The sequence below is a fragment of the Triplophysa dalaica genome, chromosome 4, assembly GCF_015846415.1.
Source record: "Triplophysa dalaica isolate WHDGS20190420 chromosome 4, ASM1584641v1, whole genome shotgun sequence".
NCBI lineage: Eukaryota > Metazoa > Chordata > Actinopteri > Cypriniformes > Nemacheilidae > Triplophysa > Triplophysa dalaica.
In genome coordinates, this window is record NC_079545.1 from 26,259,148 (window position 1) to 26,281,810 (window position 22,663).

Here is a 22,663-nt window from a genome sequence, read left to right on the forward strand (position 1 = left end):
ATTGATGGTGACTTAGTTAAGTACTTTTCAATCAACTCTGTTGGTGTTTATCTATTCCTAAAAATAAAGGTAAACAAAAAATGAAACATTTGGTTGAATACAGTAAAACTACAGAGCTATACATTGAATCTGCTACGATAATATGGCCTTGAATGACTTTTTTAATGACTTTTGACTTGAGTACAATGTGAGACACGGTATGGATTTCTTTGAAAAAGTTGAAGCAACCACTTTCAGACAAATGGGCATTGAGCATTAATTGTTTGATGTTCAGGCTTGGCATTGGCATTGGCATATAAATAATGACTAAACAAAATAGCTTGGTTTGATATATCTGAATGCCATGATGACAGAGGAATCCTGGAGAGATCCAAAGTGCCTCTCGCTCGAATCCAGTTTTTAGCTTTGAAATTGTCTCTCAAACACAAAGATTTTAATTCATTACAGCCTCATTGCTGTTTCTCATTCCCTGGAACCACTACCCAGCATTCCTTTTCCTCTACCCAGTTTGGGGGCTTCTCTGCTTGCATGTGCTTCCCTCCCCTGCGCTGCCTGTCAAATGGATTTTATGGCTCTTGGTAAAAAAATGGGGCATGCTCTGCAAACACCTCTCCCTCAGTCACCTCATTATCCTCCTGAGTGAAAACAAGCGGCCAAAACTTCTCCTTCATCTGCCATTATTCCCTCAAGAGTGATAGAGTTTCTGCTTTTCCACTCTCCTAGCGCCGACATAAATTACTTTTGCTTCTTTATGAAGATGAGGGTGACGTGAGCTTCGTAATCCATGTTATTGTAAAAACACATTTTAACAGATTTGACTTATTATGCATTATTAAATAATAAGATGCTAACCTGAATGGGTGCTTTAAGAATGAAAGGAAATGGCCCATGCAAAGTAAATAAAAAATGATTAAAATGTAATTGGGCTTATAATTATGCTTAATTTTCAACAAGTTGCACATCAGTGTTTTGAACAAATATGGCACACTTGCTCCAATCCCTCTATACAAGAACTGCATATTGGACTAGTCTATTGCACAACATATGTGATGGAAAATTGAGAGCTGTCCTTCAGGTTGGTGATCTCTTTGTGACCCATTTTAATCCCAAGGCAATCACTCAGGCAAAAGAGGTAGACCCCTCGAGTCTGGTCCTTTTGCTCATTTCAAAGAAGCGTGAACTCAACAAAGGTTTAACATGATGAAATCTAAGTGGCAGGTTGGTGAAGAAGAAAATGAGAGGATTTGTCTCTAAAGACCAAAGAAAAGAGCAAAGATACACAATTTTGTAAAGCACCACAAAAATGGCAATCAAACCTTCAGCTATACAATTAATAAACCAGCTATGATAAAGTTACAGGCAGTCTCTTCACCATTCTCACTTTTAAATACCATGTGTTAACTTTCTAGGATTACTATAAATCCAATCCAATCATCTTTTCTGTTTCAATGCTTATAAGCTCAGGCTCAGCCATTACCAGTGTCTACATGTCTCGTCACTGACCACATAATTACTTTGTCAGACATCAACAATTCTTTAGTCGAACCTTTGCTTCAAGAAGTACTGAACGCAACAAGATTTATGAGCTAAGGAATAGTTTAGAAATGTTGCTGAAATGAAACTCCACAACCCTGCTGTGCTTTTTGCTAGACATAATTGAAAGCACAAGTGAAATGTACCGCTATTGAGTTGTGCATTAGAAGAATAATGAAGTACAATAACTTATAATATAATGCAAAAAATGTCTTTATAGTTTGAGTCCACAAAGAAACTATGTGTATTTCTTTTTCGGTGGGGACGAGGGCTGGTCAGCAATGTCATTGAACTCTATTTGTAATGATGTCATTTTCAAAAACACAGGCTCCAATTGACGATCCAGAGTTTAAAAGTTATCAGCTGGAAGCGCATTACTCTAAAATCCATCGCCATGGCAGCTCTTGATCCATTTTACCTCTCCACATTCATGAATAATGCCACTGCAGGATAGTTAAGGCAAAAATCCATCTTTTTATTGAACAAACCACACTGACATGACTAGTTAGATGCTTAATTTCCATTGTTCTATCCAACTGCCCATTCTAAGTACTCTCCCATTATTCCATACAGCACATGCTGGGTCCTGTTGCATGGGCTGAAACTGAGCGCAGGGGAATTTAAAGGAAAAAAACAGGGTCCTCAACTACCCCCCAACGCTTGACGAAGTATATAGGCAGCCGTGGGGATCGCATAGAGTATGTGGACCAGGGGCCAGCGGATCTTTCCCACATGCTACCCCGTGGTTCAGCTCTGAAGAGGTGTCAGCGAGCTCTAGAGGAATGAAGTGCCTGGGCATTGTGCTGCTGAACTATTATGTGCTTAACATTACCATGATAAAAGTGCCACTCGACTTCTCCGCCATTCAGCTGGCTGAAGGGCCCTTGTCCCCACTCTAATAAAACATTTTGCAACCATCGCTCGCATTTGAAGACCCCAGTGACAAGAGTGGTAGAATAAGAGTGGTGGGTTTTAACAGCATGATTTTGAGAGATAGAGGCATAATTTAACATGATTAAATCTGTTATGGTGGCAACAACAGGTATATGTATGTATTCCGTACATTCTCTGATACGGTAGAACGGCAATACAAGTAGAAGGAAGTTATTGTGATAAAGTTTGTGAGGTATATTCTATAAAGAGTGTATTATGGTAGAGTCAAATATAATAAGATGTCTGGGCACACGACTTAAAGCTGACCGATAAAAATGATATGAAATATGTATACAATTCTCTACATTATTATGATTTGACGTTCACAATAATTGATGATGATGATTGGACGACATCATTTATGTAATTGCTATATTACACACCGCCTCTTAATATGGGTGAATTATCACTCGGCTGGCCAGCAAAAGCCATATTACCATGGTTTACGGATAAAGATAAAAATCACATCCTAAAAACATAAAATCGCAAATCTTAGAGGGAATGTCTGACGGATTCCCATTTTGGTAGCTAAAAAGTTCAACGCATGAAATATTTGCTACTGTTTTGACAGAACTTAAGTCCTGTATTATTTGCGGTAGTGGCGTTCAGACATAGGCCTTTAAGCAAACACAGTGATTGAAAAATAAATAAACCTCTGTCCGCCTTGGCCCAGATGCAACATGGACACCCCAGGGAAAAGCCACTCGCTTTTGTGTTCACATTCTAAAGATATCCAAATAACAGAGTTTATGCCTTCAGCAAACACTTCTGTTTGCTAAGTCGTGTGTCAGCGCTTCAAGCTGCTTGTGTGTGTAATACTTAATCTGTTTCTGAAAAGCACCACTTTGCAAGCTAGCACATTCTACATTTAGCGCTAGAATCCATGTCATACCCAAACGTCTCAGTTTTCTAATGATGCTGTAAAAAACAGCAAATACAAATAAATTAGACATAGTCAGTTTCAATCTTTGTACTTAGGTTTTTATGCCTTCTATTAAAAAGAACATCAATGAGGCAGTCATACAGTGGATTTAGACATTTCTACACAGTAAATAGTTCATCTTACATAACACATTTAAAAGATTCTCTGAAAATCTGTACACTGTACAATATCTTTAAAGAAAATAATTACTACAATCTTCCCTTTAAAGCTGGAATCATCACCTATTTTTTTTAAGGTTGCTTTTTTGACAAAAATAAAGTTTTCTCTCACAAATCTCTGGTATATTTATAAATTGTATCAAATCTACAAAATACTTGCTCACATATCTAAACATTTTCCATTCCAGCATTTCAAGCACGTTTTACAAATGTCACTTACGCAAAATCGTTTGCAACTTCCTATACATATTTATAAATCTGGTTTTATAAAGGCAGTGCACAGCTATTGTAGTAAAACCTTTCATTATTAAAATAAACTTTTTTCTGTTAGGAAATAAGTATGTCCACGTTGTGGGGTCTTTTACAAAACACCAATTGTTTAAGGCAAACTGACCCAAAGTCATAAATTACTTCAGAACCAGAATTTAGCTTGACAATTTCAACATAGAACAGGCATGGGTCACCAAGCTCCAATCTGCTACAGCCGTCGATTTGCATAGTGTACCAAAGCAGATTTACAATGTGACAACTCCAGGAAAAGAAACTAACCTTACTCCTACAAAAAGCTTAACTCGTACTCTTTGGAGGCGACAACTGAACGCCGGGAAAATGTCCGATCAGCTGTCGCGGTAGATTATTAACTCGACTTCAAAGTGATCAAGGCAACCAAAATGGATGCCACCGAAGTCAAAACAGAACATGCCGCAAGAGCAGAACCTGTGTTCTCCTTGAACCCCGAATCCACCGGTTCATCCTCATAGTCATCGTTTTCACTGTCGTCCAACCCGCCGGAACCCTCTTCATCTACATGAGGGGAGTCAAAGCAAAGGGTCCTCATACTAGTTTTGATAAACTCGCAAATAGTCCGCTCTGATCCATCGCAAACGCAAGTATCCAAGAGTTGAGCTTTGGGTAGTTTTCGCATGTACGCGATGACATTGCGGCAGGAATTGCTGCAGCTGCTTCCGCTAAACAGTTTACCGCAGTGATGTAAATAATCGCCCATGGCGTTTTGGCATTGTCCGTCTCTCGCGCACTGGCGCCGGGCTTCGGTGCAGCCCATGCTGCTAGTTTTGGGTAGGCACGGCTCGATGGCCCGTTTGGTCTCCCGACAGCGGGGGTCCGAGGCGCAGCTACAGTCCTCCAGCGCCGGGCCGTTTTTGGTCAGGTTCAACTGAACCAGCGAGGAGATGCAGTGACTGGGACATTTCCGCCGGTGACCCGTCAGGATGGGCTCGCATGCGTGCAAATACTGATCGTAGGCATAATGACATTCGGGCTCGGAATGGCACTTCGCTATGGCTTGCCAACAGATCAACCGACGGCCGTGGTTAGAGGAGGCGATGGAAGAACAAGTAAAACACGCAAGCACGCAAGCGAAAGACCAAATCAACGCGCGCGCGTCCCGACGCAAACCTGCGCAATTTGCCATGTCGAATGCCGTAAAAGTTTGGCTGGCGTCAGGTCAGTTTCAAGCATTCATATTTCATTTTTCCATTCCCCTCGACTCAAACCATGGCTGTGTTTGAGATTGTAAGCGTCCATCCAAAAGTGGGTAAAAAGTTTATTGCAGTCGAGAAGATGTCTTGTAGTTGTATGTTTCCACAGTTACGGGCAAATCTATTAGGACGCCTTCCCGTAATCCATGTTTTTAAAAGACGCCCGGATCGTGAAAAGTGCTTCTCGGCTATTTCCAACAAACGGGTCGGTTCGCTCAGTCCATCTTCTCGGTTTGTTTATGTTTGACAGTGCGGCTTTCCACTTCTGTTTTTTTCGTGGGTAGCTCCGTCCGTTCTCTTGTCCCATTCACATCCAAATGCGGCTGCTATTCACTAACATAACGTTTTCCCGCAATTTCACCGACCCGTTGACTGGACTTGTAGATTCGCCAGTGTCCGCTTGTCTTCCGCCACGAACTACGTATCGAAACGCAAACAGATAACAGCAGAAGGAAAACGAACCGCATCCAGATTTACGCAGTGGCCCCTTTCTGACCCGCTAGTTTAGCTTTATCCTTTTTACTTGTGTTGAAGTTTGAGGGATTCCTATTGGTCAGATCGTTTGTTGTGGCGAACCTCGACGTCAACTGAGGGGCGGGGGGATGGGGGAGGGGCGTGACGGGTCTCTCCGAAAGGTTTGGATTACCTCAGCGCAGAATGCGAGTTAGAAGACAATGAAGGGATCAACTTTTGTGTTTCGAGCTCGGTCGGATATACTATCTATGTTTATGGACAGAGCGTTATTAAATATGCCTCATGTTCCTGTCTTATTTTGTCTTGTCATTTTCACGTTTGCCACATAAACTAGCTTTCCTGTAGCTCAGTGGTAAGAGCAGGTTGTGGGTTCTATCCCAGGGGATTGCAAATACCTATGTAAAATGTATAGGATAAAGCAATGTAAGTCGCGTCTGCCAGTGCCTAAATGTAAACTATACTAAACATGGGCATTAATGAAGGAACAACTGGCTTGTGAAAAGTCATCTCACTGCATCTGTGATTAATTTATTTCTAGAGAGCCATGGATTTTTTTCAAGCAAATTTGACGTAATACATAGCCTAGCTGTTTTCATTCCAAATGTTATTTGATTTTGCCCTTTAGAAAAGATCTTGTAAAGTAAAATATAAATGGAAAACGCTGTTTGGCCTAATGTCGTTTTAGCTTGATCCAGGAAAAGAATGTGTTTGAAAATGATAGCACTCGGCTCCGCCGCTTTGTCTCATCAATTACAATAGAAAAGGCTGTGAAGTCACTTCTGGGCTCGGATATAAAATGTAACTGATTCTTGAAAAGGGGGCATCTCTTATGTGTAAAATGATAACATGCAAGTTCACACTTGAACATGAAAGAGCTGCATTTGGTGATGCTTTGGATTCAGGATCAGTGGGTCCACCTAGCACAAAGGGGGGTTGTGTTTCAAACAGTACTCTGCAGCTTGGAATGTACCTTTAGGCCCCTGTGAACTGAGCTCTTGACCCTAAACAATGAACTCAACGTCAGTTATGGATGGTCAGATCTCACAATGACCTTTTTGCAGTAGTTCCAGGTGATGAATGTAGGGAACTCTATACTTCTTGAAAAGGTCAGATGTTTTAAGAGCAGAATATTTGGACATAACCTGTATTTGCATTTTTTTTTCTTGATTTACAGTATATTTAGGCCTATCACCACATCAGCATCTTCAAACCATACTCATTTTCTGTAGGCTACTTTAATGCATTTCATTAACATCTTTATATGGTTTTACAAGTGATCTTAATGAAAGAAGGATTTTTTATAAACAATTATTTATTTGGTAAAATAGATTTATATGAGCCAGATGGATGACAAGAAAGTGAGCTAAGTGCCATTACTTTAAATGGGGATTCATTTTAAATGAATGACATACAACTTTAAATGGTGATACATGCCTCAATAATGCAATTAAGGGACAAACACAATGAAGTCACAGCAAAAATAGTTGTTTTATTGCCTGCTGATTATAAGAGAAAACTCAAATGTAGAACAACGAGGAAGGAATATACACATTCATGAATGTCTGAGCTGTTTATTTGAATTTCTTGGCATTTTACCTATGTATGTTAGTCATACACAAAAAGGAAATATCCCTACAAAAAAACTGTGGACATGAATTTTGATAATTTTCTATAAACTTAAGTTATTTAGGCGCTATTGAAATTAATCAACATATTTTATTACATCTATACATTTGGTTAACCGTATCTGTTGCTTTTTTGCTCAACATTGTGATCCTGTATTAATATTATGGTCAGATGTTACCATTTATTGTCATCCAATCATTTGGACAAATTTTGGGGATTATTTTATATCTTGAAATGTGCTGCCAATGTATAAAAACAAGAGTTTATGATTTTCACCCGATCTTTTTTCTTAAGGGGACTTAATGAGAAACAGATTCCTTACAATAATCCGTGGGGTGCTGTTGCCAAATTCCTGACCCTGATGGATGACCCCAAACAAAAACTCACTGGTGCAGTAATTAGACTAAACTCACATCATTTTGTCTCACCTTTTCTTTTGGAATCATTGCAGCACTGGAATGTTTCTCTAATTTATTTGGTGAAATAATGAACTAATACAACCAGAACACAAACTTTATCAAACAATATGACTACAGCTAGTACAATTTTAACTAAAAATGGCTAAAATAGTTCAATCTGTTCATTAGAAGACATCCCAATACGTTTGACCATATGACATAAAACATGAGATTTAATACTTCAGCACCAGAATTTTTTTAGCATCCAGGTTTTTTTAGTGGAAATGGACAGAACACAAAATCCTAAATGGTGACATTATATTGCTAGTTAAATTAACAATTCGCAGCCATTTAACCAGTCCTAAAGATTTTGAACCAAGTAGAATCTTCTAGAATTATACTCCGTGAAGCCAAAGATATTCTTAAGGCACAGTTTTGTTTATACAAGGTTTTAATTGATTCTAAACGGATTCTTACGGTATTGGTTCCAAATTCTGATAGCAATGATATTATCATTCCTGTAGTATGTTTTGACTCCAGTGCAGCTGTTATTAGTTTTATTACGGCTCTAAACACACCAACAAATGTTGTTAATGTTGATAGAGTTATAGACAGCTGCCCTATCGAGTTTTCCAAAAAGAAATTTGATATAAAATGCATCTGTAGCACATTTATGATTGTAGTCATTTTTGAAAGTACGCTGCATGTGCATGTATGTAGACCAATTTCACACAAAACTAAAAGCAAATCATTCAGAGATTATTACTGTATCCTTGCAGTTGTAAAAAATTAATAGTTCACCTTTAAAATGAAAATTCAGAAGATATTTAGAAAAATGTTGGTAACCAAAAAAGATTGGTCCACATTGAATTCTATTGTATGGACACAACACCAATGGAAGTCAATGGGAACTAATGACTTTCTGTTACCAGAATATATTATTTTTGTTCTGCAGAAGAGAGAAAGTCAAACAGGTTTAACAAGAGGGTATGTAAAGAATGGCAGAATTCTGTTCCTTTCAAGGGGTCAGCCTTGTCTGAAAACTTTTCCTAGTGTTGACACCAGGCTACCATCCTGTCATCTAATTGACAGCATATTTGAGAGATAATATGCAAAATCCACACATGTACATCCACACACAGAGACCAGCTGTTCCAACACATGGCCCCCTTGCCTTTCCATACTATAAGTGACTATTTATACAGGCCTAAGGGCCGTCATACCATTGCAAAGAGTGGAAGAATGCCATGTGTGCATATGGGCAGGCCAATAAAGACATAACCCCTCACAGACATGACCTTAATCCAACAAACATGGCGTGCAGCATGGAGGAATTTTACTGCATGAGACACAACAAAGCCTTACAAAAAATGAGTGGCAACCACAAACATTCTTTTGGAGCATTAATGATTTTGGGATATCAAAGGACGAGGCTGAAGTCACGCAGATCAAGCAGACCTGATACTCATTACTTTAGAAATTAAGATTTGGATATATGGTCGAGTTAAGTAATGATTTTAATAGCCCAATTTGTTGGTGTTTTTGGAAAGTGTTTTTTAATTACACATATACACGTTTAAAGCATATCAGTTTAGAGTAACCTTCACACCATGTAACCTTTAAGGGATAGTTCACCCAAACATGAAAACTCTTTCATCATTTACTCACCATCATGTCATACTAAACCTTTATGACTCTCTTTCTTCTGCAGAACACAAAAGAAGATATGTTGAAGAACGCTTTTAACCAAACAACATTTGCCCGCATTGAATTCCATTTTATGGACACAAAACCGTGGAGACATTTCTCAAAATATCTTTTATCTGTTTATATCTGTTGTTGACATTTTTATTTCCTGTTAAATGGAAGGATGTTCATTCAATTTCTGAAGCCTCTACTAAAAACTGGATAACAGTATTTTTGAGAGGCATCTATCTATAAAAAGGTAGTGCTTGACAGAAAAGATGTAGTTGTTGTAGTTGAAACTTGTTATACTACAGAGCAAAATAGGTCCGTAATCATCCCAACAATCGGCTTTTGTCCATACCCTCTGCCCTCACAGCCCCATTTCTGTGCTACAAGGAGCCTGAGCCTTGCTTCACCTGTCAGGTCATAGAGATGTAAAAACAAAATGTGAAACCTATGTTTCTGCCTTTTTCTTGTTGTGTAAATATAGTTGTAAAGTATGGTAAAATAGTGCTTTTGAATAACTATTACTGTGGGAATAAATGCTGTCCACCACCAAGCATAGAATAACTGAGTGACATGATGGTTTCTTCTCTTAATAAACAGATGTTAAAAAACCCCCACCCCTTTTTGTTCTGCACTTTTCATTGCCAGAATTATTTTCCCTGCTTCCATCTGTGAGGTACAAGGGTATTTTCTCTCTCTTCCTCCTCTGAGAAATGGTCAGCTATTAGTCCGGCCAGCTGTGGAGTTGAGACCCACCCTACTAATTTGACAGCTTGATTAAATAATATCTGTTGTCTTCAAGCCCACGTAATTGCATCTCTCTCCCTCTGTCTCTTTTTCTTGATCTCAATATGGTGGCACATGCTAAAGAAATTTCAGAAATATAATGTCCAGCCTTCTAGTAGAAAAAAAATCCTGTTTTAGATTATAGCAACATTTGGTTACTCCATATGTAGCTACATTGAAATGTGATTTACATGATACACCTTTACTCTTAAAAAAGATATGGTAATACTTTAGTATAGGAACCAATTCTCACTATTGACAAGTTGCTTACATGCATATTATTAAAATATTGGCTGTTTATTAGTACTTATAAAGCACATATTCTGCATGATCATAGTCTACATCCCTAATCTGACCCAATTCCTAAATTTAACAACTATCATATAACTATTAATAAGCACAAAATTAGGAGTTTATCGAGGCAAAAGTCATATTAATGGTTTGTTAATAACGAGAATTGGACCTTAAAATAAAGTGTGACCAAAGAAAAAGCTGTCGGGCTATTATGCAATTGACAATCAACTATGAAAACCTTTGTTGTAACTCTCATGAGAGGATTAAGAATCAATAAATAATCTAAATAGTTTTGGGTTTGGAAATATTGGGAACATTGTTTTAGGTTTTAAAAGTCACTGAAAAAGGAAAAAACAGTGTCAAATAACAATTAGCTATTTAATATCTGGTTACTTGTGGAGTTACACACAACAAATTATTTCATACTGTTATTATTGGATATCCTAGAATGATAGAGTGGGTTTACAATTCATTGTTTGTGTGTTGTCTATACAATACTCAAGCTAAAAAAATACATGCTCAGCATGAGTGCTTTATGAATCTTATTTGGTCTTATTACATTAAGAATGCAAGCCGTAGCTAATATTCATCAAAACAATTTCTGTAAATAAACTCATAGAAACAGATGCTCATTTTAAATAATTGTCTTAAAACAGTCAGCGGCGCTCAGTTAAAGACAATGTCTTGATGGTAGTATATTTTAATGCCTTTGTTTATGGCCCTAGAATCCCACAGATGTCTTATTCTTAATTTCTTGCCTAAAGGTCACTCCTAAGTAATCCATCAGGAACTTGCTTCTTGTCCTCCTTGAGCATGGTTCAGACCGAGGTTTCAAACGTTAGACTGGTTTTACGAGCAGCGGGGTTGCAGTTTTCTACCATGGGTTGTGTGATGCCCTGTCATGTTTGTAGTTCTGGGTAATCCATGGTTCTTAGTGGTCAGGGTTCTCAAAATTAGCTTGTCAAGTTTTTGGCCTTTATTGCAGAGCGTGGTGTTCTTATTACACTGAGAAATTCTTATGTATTTTTGTAAATATATACAGTATATATTCTATTCTATACAGCTTAATAGCATGAAAGAACCAGATAAACAGACATAGACAGCCTATATGATATATATGTTGCTGCACTGTCAGAAAAAATGCTAAAACATTTACCGAGCTGTTGCTGGCTGTACCCTTTCAAAATGCCCACATTTGCATATTAGTGTTCCTCAAAGGTACATATGGTACCAAATGTATACAAACCTGTATTTAAAGGGATTAGTACCTTTTTTGCATTTTTTTACATTATCTTGTGCATAAATATTTGTTTTATTTCTTGCTAGGTAATTCAAAAGGTTCTTTTCCTTATAAATTGAAACGATATATATTGACAACAATACATATTGATGACAGCTCTTAAGAAATTAATTGTAATTTATTTCAGGGGAATGCATTTCATTATCACATGTTTTTTTATTTACCATATAGAGTACCTCAGAGATTACGCATTTTGTAGACGAACCCAGAAGTTGCTGTCGCCCTGGAAAGCCTATACATTTTTCCCCACAGACTTTTGGAAGATCGCAAAAAATGTGATCTTTGATTAACAAAGAGTTCTGATGTTTACACATTTGTCTATCAAGATCATTTTTAAGAATTATCACAATGTTTGTCAAATTTAAAGCTTAAATATAATTGCCAGAGCTAAAACACTAACATGAGGCTATAATCAGACTACACTACGCTCGCTCGATGAATGTGTGCCCATGATGCATTATTTGTGAGAATTATATGCCCGATGACATCTAATGTTCCTGCCAAAGCATGTAGTCGCTTTTAGCAACTTATTAGCAACTGCCGTTATAAAGACACAATAAAGCTTTAAAACAAATCATGAGCAGGTCATAACTGTTTTTTTCTTTGTTAACAAAAACCCATTTGAAAAACCCATTGACTTTGGGGTGATGGAACAAGAAGTTCTAAAACTCACTCCCGGGAGGTTTCACATTTTGTTTATAAATCTCTATGATCTGACAGGTGAGGCCAGGATCAGGCTCCTTGTAGCACAGAGCTGGGCCTGTGAGGGCAGAGGGTATAGACATAAGCAGCTAAAATACGTCATCTTTGCGGTACTCTCCTGTGTCTATTGTTTTCCAAACATAAGAAACAGTTAAACATTGGAGGAACCTGCCAATGCCAGTTCCAATAATTCTCTAAGTGCATCATCATGGTTGCTATGTGCAACTAACTCAAAACAAACAATATAACAGCAGATTACTATTAGACACACTGTAATTCAGACACAGGCGTACATCCTGTCAGTTTAGGTATGTCTTTACACAGAGCTGCTTACACAAAATAATTGCAACATAAAAATGATAACTATACTAGTGTTGTGGTAACATGAACAAAATACATCATAGTTTCTGTTTGTCAAGAGTTATCATTACATATTTCTGTGTTTATCTCAACCTTAAAATCTCCTACACAATATAGTGTCCCAAAGAAGCATACTAAAAGTAAATGGCAAACAAATGTCTTTTATTGGGGAAAAGTGATCGATACTAATGGATGTTGGGTTTGGAAAAGCGAAGCAACTAAAGTTACAAATAAGATAAGCAAGACTACATCAAAAGTTTGGCCTATCCACTGACAGGCATAATACATACAAGAATAACACTACAATAATGCATTTCTTGGTCAGGAAATATCTTCCAATTTTATAATTGCAAGCAGGTTTTTCTGTATTGTTGTTCTGATTCAACCTTTGTCTGCACTCTGTCAGATGGTTCAGATATTGATCAATAAAGACTCTGTAAATGCTGTTACATGATAATAGTAACCAATGGGAGTTTTATTGTTTTCTTATACACAAATATTCGTTCACATATACACCCATAGCATCCCGGTGGTCTTTCCTTCCAAAGAACACCTTAATCACAACCTCCCAAGCACTGACACACACACACCACCCCTTACTCGTGAAGGAATCAGACCACCTTCTGCCTCTTGATATACACACCAGCACTACTCATAAACAGTGGAAATCTCTAGTATGTAATGGGAATTGTACTTTGATGCAAGTATAAGTCACTAGAAGAATGTTGTCACCACTCATTAATTCTAAGTGAAAAAAAGGGTCAGTTTTTAATATACACGAAATGTTCCTCTCACGAACTGAAAGTTGTTTCTGGAGCATGAAACTAATGCCGCTGAGTAGTGACCTGAAAACTTCCAAGTAGCCATGCAAGTGCTCTGTTAACAGTTCAGGAGCCCCCAACCCCCCTCACCCCGTCTTCATACCAAATCTATTCCCTGCCGACTGTGAACGAAAACATGGTAGTATGAATTAAGCGCACAGCAGACATAGAGCCCTTCCACTAGAGTCTTTTGGAATGTTTACTTTGTGGCCCTCTGTATTAATTGGCCTTATGTCGTGATCCCGCCACAGGAGAAGGCATTATATTGGCAAAACTCCATTTCATTTACCCTAACTGTGTGAGGCCACCACTGTTGCAAGATGAAAAACATCAATCATATCCTAACACATAACAGCAACAGTAAAGTCGTGGAACTCGGCAACCATATTGCAAAGCCTATGAGCAGCTATTTTAGCAAAAAAGTCCCTCTACTTGAATGAGGGAAGACACATACTTCTATCGCATCAAATCACATTTAAATGGCATCAATATATAAACCTGACATCAACTATACCATTCATTCTTTTCTTACGGTAAGAATAAATCCTTCAAAAAATAACTCACTGGCCCTTTAACGTTTTGAGCTAAAAACACCTTTTCGAGGTTTTATTGCCTAATGTACATGCGCCAGTAGCGAACTGGGATGTTTTGAGCCATGGCGCTCTGCGCACATGCAACATAAGCCCCCCAAAAAACACTTACCACAGTACAGTAAGTAATTTTACCGTATGGTGCTTTTCTATTGAAGTGAGAATACATCATTATACCATCACACTTACCACATGATACATATACAATGCTACTCAGGACTTGAAACATAACATGCAGAACACAGCAAGACAGATATCACCAAAATAACACGCAATACAAATCATTATTATACAGGTGCATTATGATCGGCGTGTCGCGTGTATGAGCTCTTCACCGGAATAATGGACCACATGGCAGACACTGACCCCAGTCTGATCTTAACACCAACACAGAATAACACAAAATGCCCGTTTAAAAAGCATCACCTCATGAGGAGCGCTCTCAGCAAACAAAACCGGTGCTATACTAGCAGACAGTAAACAGAGATTCAACAGTGAATAAACTGTGATTATAATAAATCTTAATGCTAAAATGGTAACGTTACAGTGAAATAAACGTATGGAACTGACAGTAGTAAAGTTACCATTTATCTGATAAAATGTCACTGTTATTTAGAATAACAGCAAATACGCATGCACAATATGTTACATTTAAGACTGACCACAGTCAAAATCACTCGTCTCAAATAAAGCTAATGTTAAGCAACATAAACAAATGTTCACATTAGCAACCAGAAAAAATTGAGGCTCAGCGGCCTTATAAATAAAAAATAACGTACAATTCGATGATCATATTACTTGATAACAAAGTGTTCCTCATGTTTTTCTGAACAACGTTTATCAGCTTTTCTCTTTTTTTCCGAGACTTAATCAAGTTCACCCACATGCTGTTTTGAATGACGCTTTACACATTTCTTCTTCATTTGCAGTTTTTTTGGCGGTTGACGAACCAACTTCGTGTGCTTCTTTCGCTTTACGAGACTGTTGGTGAACAACCCCCCAAATGGCGGAAAATTAGCAAAAATCAAAGCGCGCACATTTCGAAAAACTATATGATTGGTCATTGATTAACTGTACTGTCAGCCAGCAGTATGCTACTCGAAGGTGCCCCAACCCCGTGTCAGCACACGTTCGACTTCTTGCAGCATGCGCAGGCTGCACAGACAGCGTATGACATTGCAGAACTGCAACTACTCCGTGGTCTTGAATTAATCTTATGAGACCTGGAAATCTCATGTGGATAGAGTCTGCCTCGATCCTGGAAGTCGAATATACATATCGATTAGGGAAAATAGGCTGACTTTTTATTAAGAATAGTATTTCAAAGTCTTTAAAAAGTATGTTTTATGATAGTTAAGGTCATGACAGAGGGCCCTGAGGGTTCGCTACTGACATGTGCAGAATGAGCCTCACAACAAAGAATCATCAGTCTTCATCGATTGACGATTGGCTGTTTTAAGGGGGGACTTCTTTTTCCAGAGCGGCCATATTGAGTGTTGCGTTCCATTTCCATTTATAGTAACAGCAGTGGTGCATTTTGTTCATCTTTGATCATATCGACCAATACATACTCTTGTGATCTCATAAAACACGTTTGTGGCTCATTGAAAGCAAAATACCACTAAAACTAATTTTTTCCTAATTTTACAATCTATTGATTTCATGTTTTTAGCTTCACTTGCTATTATGGACGCATTTCTGTATGACCATTACTACATCTCTAACAAAGTTATTTACAGTTTACTAGTAAGCACTGTGTCTGTTTTGTAATGAAGATAAGTGCAGACTGATTATTATGTGTCACCCAGCTGTCCACAGCCTGCCCCAGCAGATTCCTCTGCGTTTGGCCTAAGAAGCACATCTAATTTGAGTTTTAACACCAGCATGACATCACCGGCTATAACAAGCAATGACCAACCCAGCTACAGCTAAAAGATGTAATCGATAGGCCTAGAAAGAGAATGTAAGTTTCTCTCTGCATTGCGTTACTATGAGAAAGAAATACTGTCATTGATTTCACAGCGGATTTCATTTTTCTCATTTTAAGTCACACAACCCCATCACGCCATTTGGGGGAAGTCCGTTTTTTTTTAGTTTTGTTTTGCTAATCAGTCAATCACAAATATTCTCTGCATGAAAATAATTGATCCTACTCAGGTTTACTAACGTTTTGGTGAGAGAGCATGGTCTACTTCAGTAGCTATGTAAGGTGGAGGTAAGCAAAATGTTCAGATCCCTTTTAATTTTTTTGATACTCTTTTTTTATCTTTCATTGTTCCATGGGCCAACTCAGAAGGGTAAACAGGTGTTCCTCTCCATGGAAGGCAAAGGTTTATGTCTTTAGCCTCGGGGACGTATTTGGGTGTACGTGAAAAGAGTGAGGTTTACACCCTTGGCCCCTAGCTGGGTTTTAACTTGGTGGAATGTAGTGTGGCGGGGGATATTCAACAACCTCTGGAGAGAAATTTGATTCACTAGCTTGTCCCTAAACAACAAGACCATCTTTTTTGCACACAAAAGAGCCGTTTGCTTGAGTATTGCAGATGCAGCTGGTGGAGAACATTATTTGTGTCTCTAACTTCATTCTATTTGGGTGTAACACAGGTTGTGAGCACATTTTGAAAAGACTCACCCAAACTAATATGGTTACCAAGGAAAGGCAAACACACAAACAATGTGCTAACTGTAATAATATCTGCTGGTCCTTTCAAATTCTGTATTTGGACAAAAAATTTACAGATTCTGATGACCTGTGGAGACTGAAAGTCTAGCCGGTTACGGAAGTCCCTCTGAACAGAAGCACACACACATGAAGTCAACTTATGGAGCCAGGAAAACAGAGCTGCCTCTGAATAAGGAAGCCTTGAGATAACATTGGAACAATTTCAGAGGTTCTTCTGTTCTACACTATCAGACATACTTACCGTCAATCTTATAAGCTCAATGAAGATGGATGAGGCCGGCAGAGGCACATTTTGTCTGTCAACGTGGAGGCGTGTGGACGGGCAGATGACTGGATAGTATCAGACTGTTGGCCTCTGCTTTTTCAGGGCTCAGTAGTAAGGATGGCCTTGGGCGTGAGAGAGTTTCGGGTCAGTTGACGGAAGTGTAATTTGTCTTTCTTGGGTGAGCACTGCAGTATCAACTAAATCATTTTTTTAACTATTCAACATATTATTATTATCATATATATCTTTAGTATGGCTATTTGAAGTGTTGGTAAATAAATGCTGATTGAATCCCATAGATATTCCCCAGCTCTTAAGTCACTCTCTCTATTTCGGATAAGCATTAGAAGAGGCCATTTTTGGCCATTTATGCTAGTGCATATAAGGGTGTATAAATGTAATGATGAGATGTTATTATTTGTTCTCATGTCAGATTTAAAGATTTAAATGACAAGGGTGAGTATCGTGGTAAAACAGAATTTCAGAGGACTGACACTGAGCTCTGTTTATGTCATTTTATTGTAATTCGGTTTTTCATGACTATGGGTAGGGCTGCTTGGTAGCCTATAAAAGAAAAATGCAATGTGTGTTAACTTGCTAAATAATGCGTTATCCGATAAAATAACGCTTAAAGTTTGTAATTTTTATCATTAAATTATATTTATATATATTATTTTATTTCATATTACTGGCATACATGTTTCACATTCTTTCTGGGAAAGAACACATTTTTCTCTGTCTTGTCAGGTATCTGAATTGACCTACAACTTACATTACAATCATTAAGTTATTATAAACCCATGTGATATGCACATTTTTGAATAGTTGGGACAGCAAGATATAAAACTAAGATAAAAGGTAACTATTGAAATTCATGTTTCTGCCATCAAAAACAAAACATTTTTGGAAAATGAATTTTGTAGTATTGTCTATCTGAACAGAGGAAGAAGGGGAGGAAGCTTGTTTGTATTGGTTATTAATACACAGAACTCTTATTTAGAATAAAAAAGGAAAATGCCTCACTTACCTTTGACTTACTAAACTGAAAAATATGAATAGGTGCCAGGGGATGTTCACAATATGGTTTCTGTTTTGTTTTCTACATCCCAGATGCCATTACATTTGTCACTGTGTGTTCTTTCAGCCCTCAGGACTTTTTCAGTTTCAGCTTTCAGTGTCTTGATTGTAATTTGTATTGGCATTGGGAAAAGTTGATTTTAAATGAAGCTGTCAGCATTTGAGCCTTTGGCTGGGCCAGGGGAGCTAGTGTACTGTGTCCTCTGTGTACGATTCCAAAAGACCAGAGGCCCCAGCTTTCATCATTTAGGAAGGAGCTAGCATATCTCACACTCCATCCAACAGACCTTTATCATGAAAGCATATTCAGAGGTTGAGTAAGCTTCTTTGGCCTTCTTCATCTCTTTGAACTTGAGATAAGATGGCCTACACATGGTCACCATGTGTCTGTTTATCCGGCTCTGCATTCGCTGTCTGTATGGAGACCACAAGAGATCTCTTTTACTTAATATTGAGGAAGTCTTCTCTGATGTCCATAACTGGAATGTTAAAGTCATTTGGAAAACAGTCACAGAATGAAAATCTTTTTTGTTTGACAGTAGCTACAGTATTGGTTTAAGTACATTTATTTCTAAACTTTCTTCTTGCAAGGCTGTGATCAATACGAATTGTACAGTAAGTCAACACTAGCCAGGTTTCCATCTTCCTCTAAAGTTTTTTGAAATCTGCCATAAAACATACAAAGAAGAAGTACAGCGAGAATGACTTATCGCATGAAGAATCAAAATACACTTTAATCGCATAACATCATTTACATGGCAACAGCATTTTGAGAGACTCAAAGTGTACGTTTTTCAAATTAACGATGTTATAGTCTTCGTGTAAACTGCGAAAACTGTTCTATATGAAAACGCAGACGTCACGCACATGTGCATTACGTGTTCAGTCATCTGCGAGTACAATAATGACCCAACACAATAATGGCGGCCTCCAGTTCTGTCTGCTTGTACTCTGCAACACATTTATTAATGTTTCCTTAGCAAAGTGTCGATGTACTGCATCACTACGACCAGCAGAGACACACATACTGTATACGTCGAACCAAAAGTTGTGTTTGCTTTAAAAATGCATCATACAGCGTTTTTACTCGTTTTCCCAGATCTGTGTAAATTCAGATCGTTTTGACGATACTGTTGTGTGTAAATTAAGCTTTTGCAAAACGTAATGGGTGTAAATGGGGACCAAATTATTTACTCATGTCGTAAGTGTCCATGTATCCATGTGCCTCAATTACAAATAGCAAAAACAGGACTTGAGATTTTGAAAGTAAAGAATGTCTTCATCTAAACATTTCCTGCTCAGTGACATTCATTCCAGTTTTGCTGCAGATGCAGTTAGGATTAACAGTTGACCCCCTTGAGTCCTGAGACAGTTAACAGAATTCTTTCAGCTCTCCAGTGAGTTCAGGGCCAAGGCCTGGTTTCTCCATTATAAAATAGTTAGGGAGTAAAGAGCAGGCCACTCCCACTAGGACGCAGTGGTGATTTACCACACAAGGCCTTACCTGACAGCAACAGCTGTTCCTGCATTCTGACAAATGGAGCCATGTCACTTTCAGGATTCCTCCACAGCTCCTCTGCACTCAGCATTTCTGTCAACACTCAATATGATGGGCTAATTTTACTAGGGCCAACAGTCGTGCACGTACCCGCCCATTCATACACCAGAATCTCAGTTGGCTAAATGCTAGCGTCTCCAAAAAATGTGAAGGCCCAGGGCATAATGACGAAATTGAATCTGTTGTACGAAGGCCAATTTGAAAATTACTGAACACTAATTTGATTTCAGCTAATTTAAATGAGGAACTGTTCTAGAACAAAAAAAGTCATGATTCGTATCACTTGGCAACAACCTACTGATTTATCATTTGTAAGACTCACAGAGTTTCAAAACTGGGTGCACAAAGATAGAGAGTCCAAAAGAAAATAATTTTCCACCGCGTCAATCCATAGCAAGCATAAAAACACTAATGTACAACATATGAGGCGGCTGTGGGTTGCATTGGTGTCCTTAAAAGTCACAGGCAATATGCGTGCATACGTGGTGGCTAACTTAAAAAACAACATATCTGACAGATTGACAAAGTTCTAGTGTGAAATTAAAAACATCATTATCTTGGCTTATTCCACAATATAACATTGTCCAATTCTCAGAAACAGCCTTTCATGAGCTGAATTATTTTATCTGTTGATATCTCATGCATATTACGTCCAGATGTTCAGTTAAGATTTGTGAAGTGACCTCTAGGGTTTATGATGTAGAGGAAGGAAAATTAAGTGTTACCTCTTTTTAGGAGAAAGCAACCTTGGATGGTGACCATGGGAATGATGTGTGTAGTTTAGTTTTTTTTAAGCCCTGAGCTTTTGAAGCAATATAGACATTTTTAAATCTACAGTTTGATCTCTGTTAACTCAACTCAACTCAACTTTATTTATATAGCGCTTTTTACAATTTTCATTGTTACAAAGCAGCTGTACATGAGACACATTTAATACAAGTATGAATTCTAAAGCAGCCCCCCCGGCCAGGCAGATAGTGCAAAACAATATGCAAACGGTGGTGAGGAACCCAAAACTCCCATCGAGAAAAAAAACCTCAGGGGAACCCAGGCCCAACCAGGGGATTCCAGTTCCCCTCTGGCAAAAGCTGCTGCCTCTGCACAAGCTCATCAGTGCTTGCACAACAAGGCTTAATAAAAATATAAAAATTAAAGATTATCATTAACAATCTAATAGCATTTGAAATGTTGTAGAAAAAAAAACAAAGTTGTCGCGTCCTTTATCCAGCTCTATCCTCTTAGCACTTGTCAGGTCACCGCTTCCCATTCTCAGCTCTGCCATCAGGTCTGGGCATGAACTGCATCCTGCGGTAACCTTGGAACAAAGAGACAAGACTGGCTGAGAGTAGAGTACTGTTCTGCACTCTTTGATGCAACAAGTACATCATTTGTTGTTGGATGTGTTCCTGGTTCCGGTTGATCTAAATAATGCAGCCTAAATCCTCTGAGGATTAATATTATGGAGGTGTAGTGTATGCAAGATTAAAAAGATGAGTCTTTAGTCTAGATTTAAACTGACAGAGTGTGTCTGCCTCCCGGACCGTGCAGGGAAGAATATTCCAAAGTTTAGGCGCTAGATAAGAAAAGGATCTACCACCTGCACTTGATTTTGAAATTCTAGGTATTACCAACTGACAGGACCCCTTAGAGCGTAATGTACGTGGTGGTCTGTAATACAATAGAAGTTCATTCAAATACTGCGGCGCTAGACCATGTAGGGCTTTATAGGTAATAAGCAAGATCTTAAAGTTAATGCGATGCTTTATAGGTAACCAGTGCAAGGTTGACAGAACCGGGGTTATATGCTCATACTTTTTTGTACGTGTAAGAACTCGAGCTGCCGCGTTTTGAACCAGTTGCAGTTTTTGTAATAGGCCCGCAGGGCAACCACCTAGAAGTGCATTACAGTAATCTAATCTGTTAACATGATAATGTCTTATGATAATGTTTGTAATATCAGTTGCATATTTAAAAAGGACAAACCAGACTACATCAGAGATTTGAAGGAACTAAAAGGTATAAAGAGTTCTACAATTTTGTTGTTGACATTTTGTTATTAGGAAAATGTATGAAAGACCTGATCAAATACTGAAACTTATTGAGATGTTTTGTTCGCTCAGTAGTCAGATTTACATAAAGCTTTACATTGTTTAAAGGACACTAGAAATGTTTTAGGAAATTACACCAACACTAAAAAAAATCTGTAAAAACTACAATATTCTGGGAGTTGGGGTGCCATAAATATACTGTCAAATACTATAGTTTTTTCTGTAAAATTACATGTTTAATGATTTTCTTGTAAATTTCCTATGAACACAACATTTTCCAGGAATAAACCGTAAAATAAATGATTTTATATATATTTTTAATAAAATTATTGTAAATTTGCCGTCTATTACTGTGATTTGACGGACTGTGACCGTATTTTTATAAAAAAGATGTAAAAATGAAACAATATGCCGTAAAATTTTCAGTTTATGTCTAAGAAACAATTTTTTTGTATTTTACAGTTTTCAATTTACAATCAATGTTTTTCTTGTTTTGATTAGCAGTAGACAAAGATTGAAACTGTTACTGTGCCAGTAAGATCCCCTATCGCCACGATTCATAGCACAGAAGATTTGAAACATTGATCTCTGTCATATTTTCCTTGTAATTTGAGAGCATGGGCTGTCACTGCTTACATTTACAGAGATTCTTTGATTACCATCTTAAGATCTCATAGGATTCCATTATGGAGAACATAGGGCCTATAAAAGTCTTAAAGATATTGTATACTTCGTCTAAAAAATCTAGTCTTTTTAACCTGTAATGTGCCTTCGTAATGAGATATTTCTTTCCTTTGCATTGATTTTAAAGTACCAAATGCACAAAATCAGCACATGTCTCTACTACATCAGCTAAAGGCAGCTAATAGTCAGTGATTCCAAAGTATACCTTTCACCCCCCCAACCACCATGACTTCGTCTCT

At 37.9% G+C, this 22,663-nt stretch overlaps 1 protein-coding gene across 1 annotated transcript; it reads right to left on the minus strand.

The window, feature by feature from the left end:
• Window positions 1-3,425: 3,425 nt before the first annotated feature.
• gas1a (growth arrest-specific 1a) lies at window positions 3,426-5,641 on the minus strand. Its single transcript, XM_056746120.1, has one exon. The coding sequence runs from the start codon at window positions 4,997-4,999 to the stop codon at window positions 4,205-4,207; it is 795 nt and encodes a 264-aa protein (XP_056602098.1). The 5' UTR covers window positions 5,000-5,641; the 3' UTR covers window positions 3,426-4,204.
• Between the last annotated feature and the right edge of the window lie 17,022 nt (window positions 5,642-22,663).

What these genes read in the sequence shown, in the direction of transcription:
- gas1a (XM_056746120.1), bottom strand. Translation starts at nt 4,999, where the DNA reads ATGGCAAATTGCGCAGGTTTGCGTCGGGACGCGCGCGCGTTGATTTGG.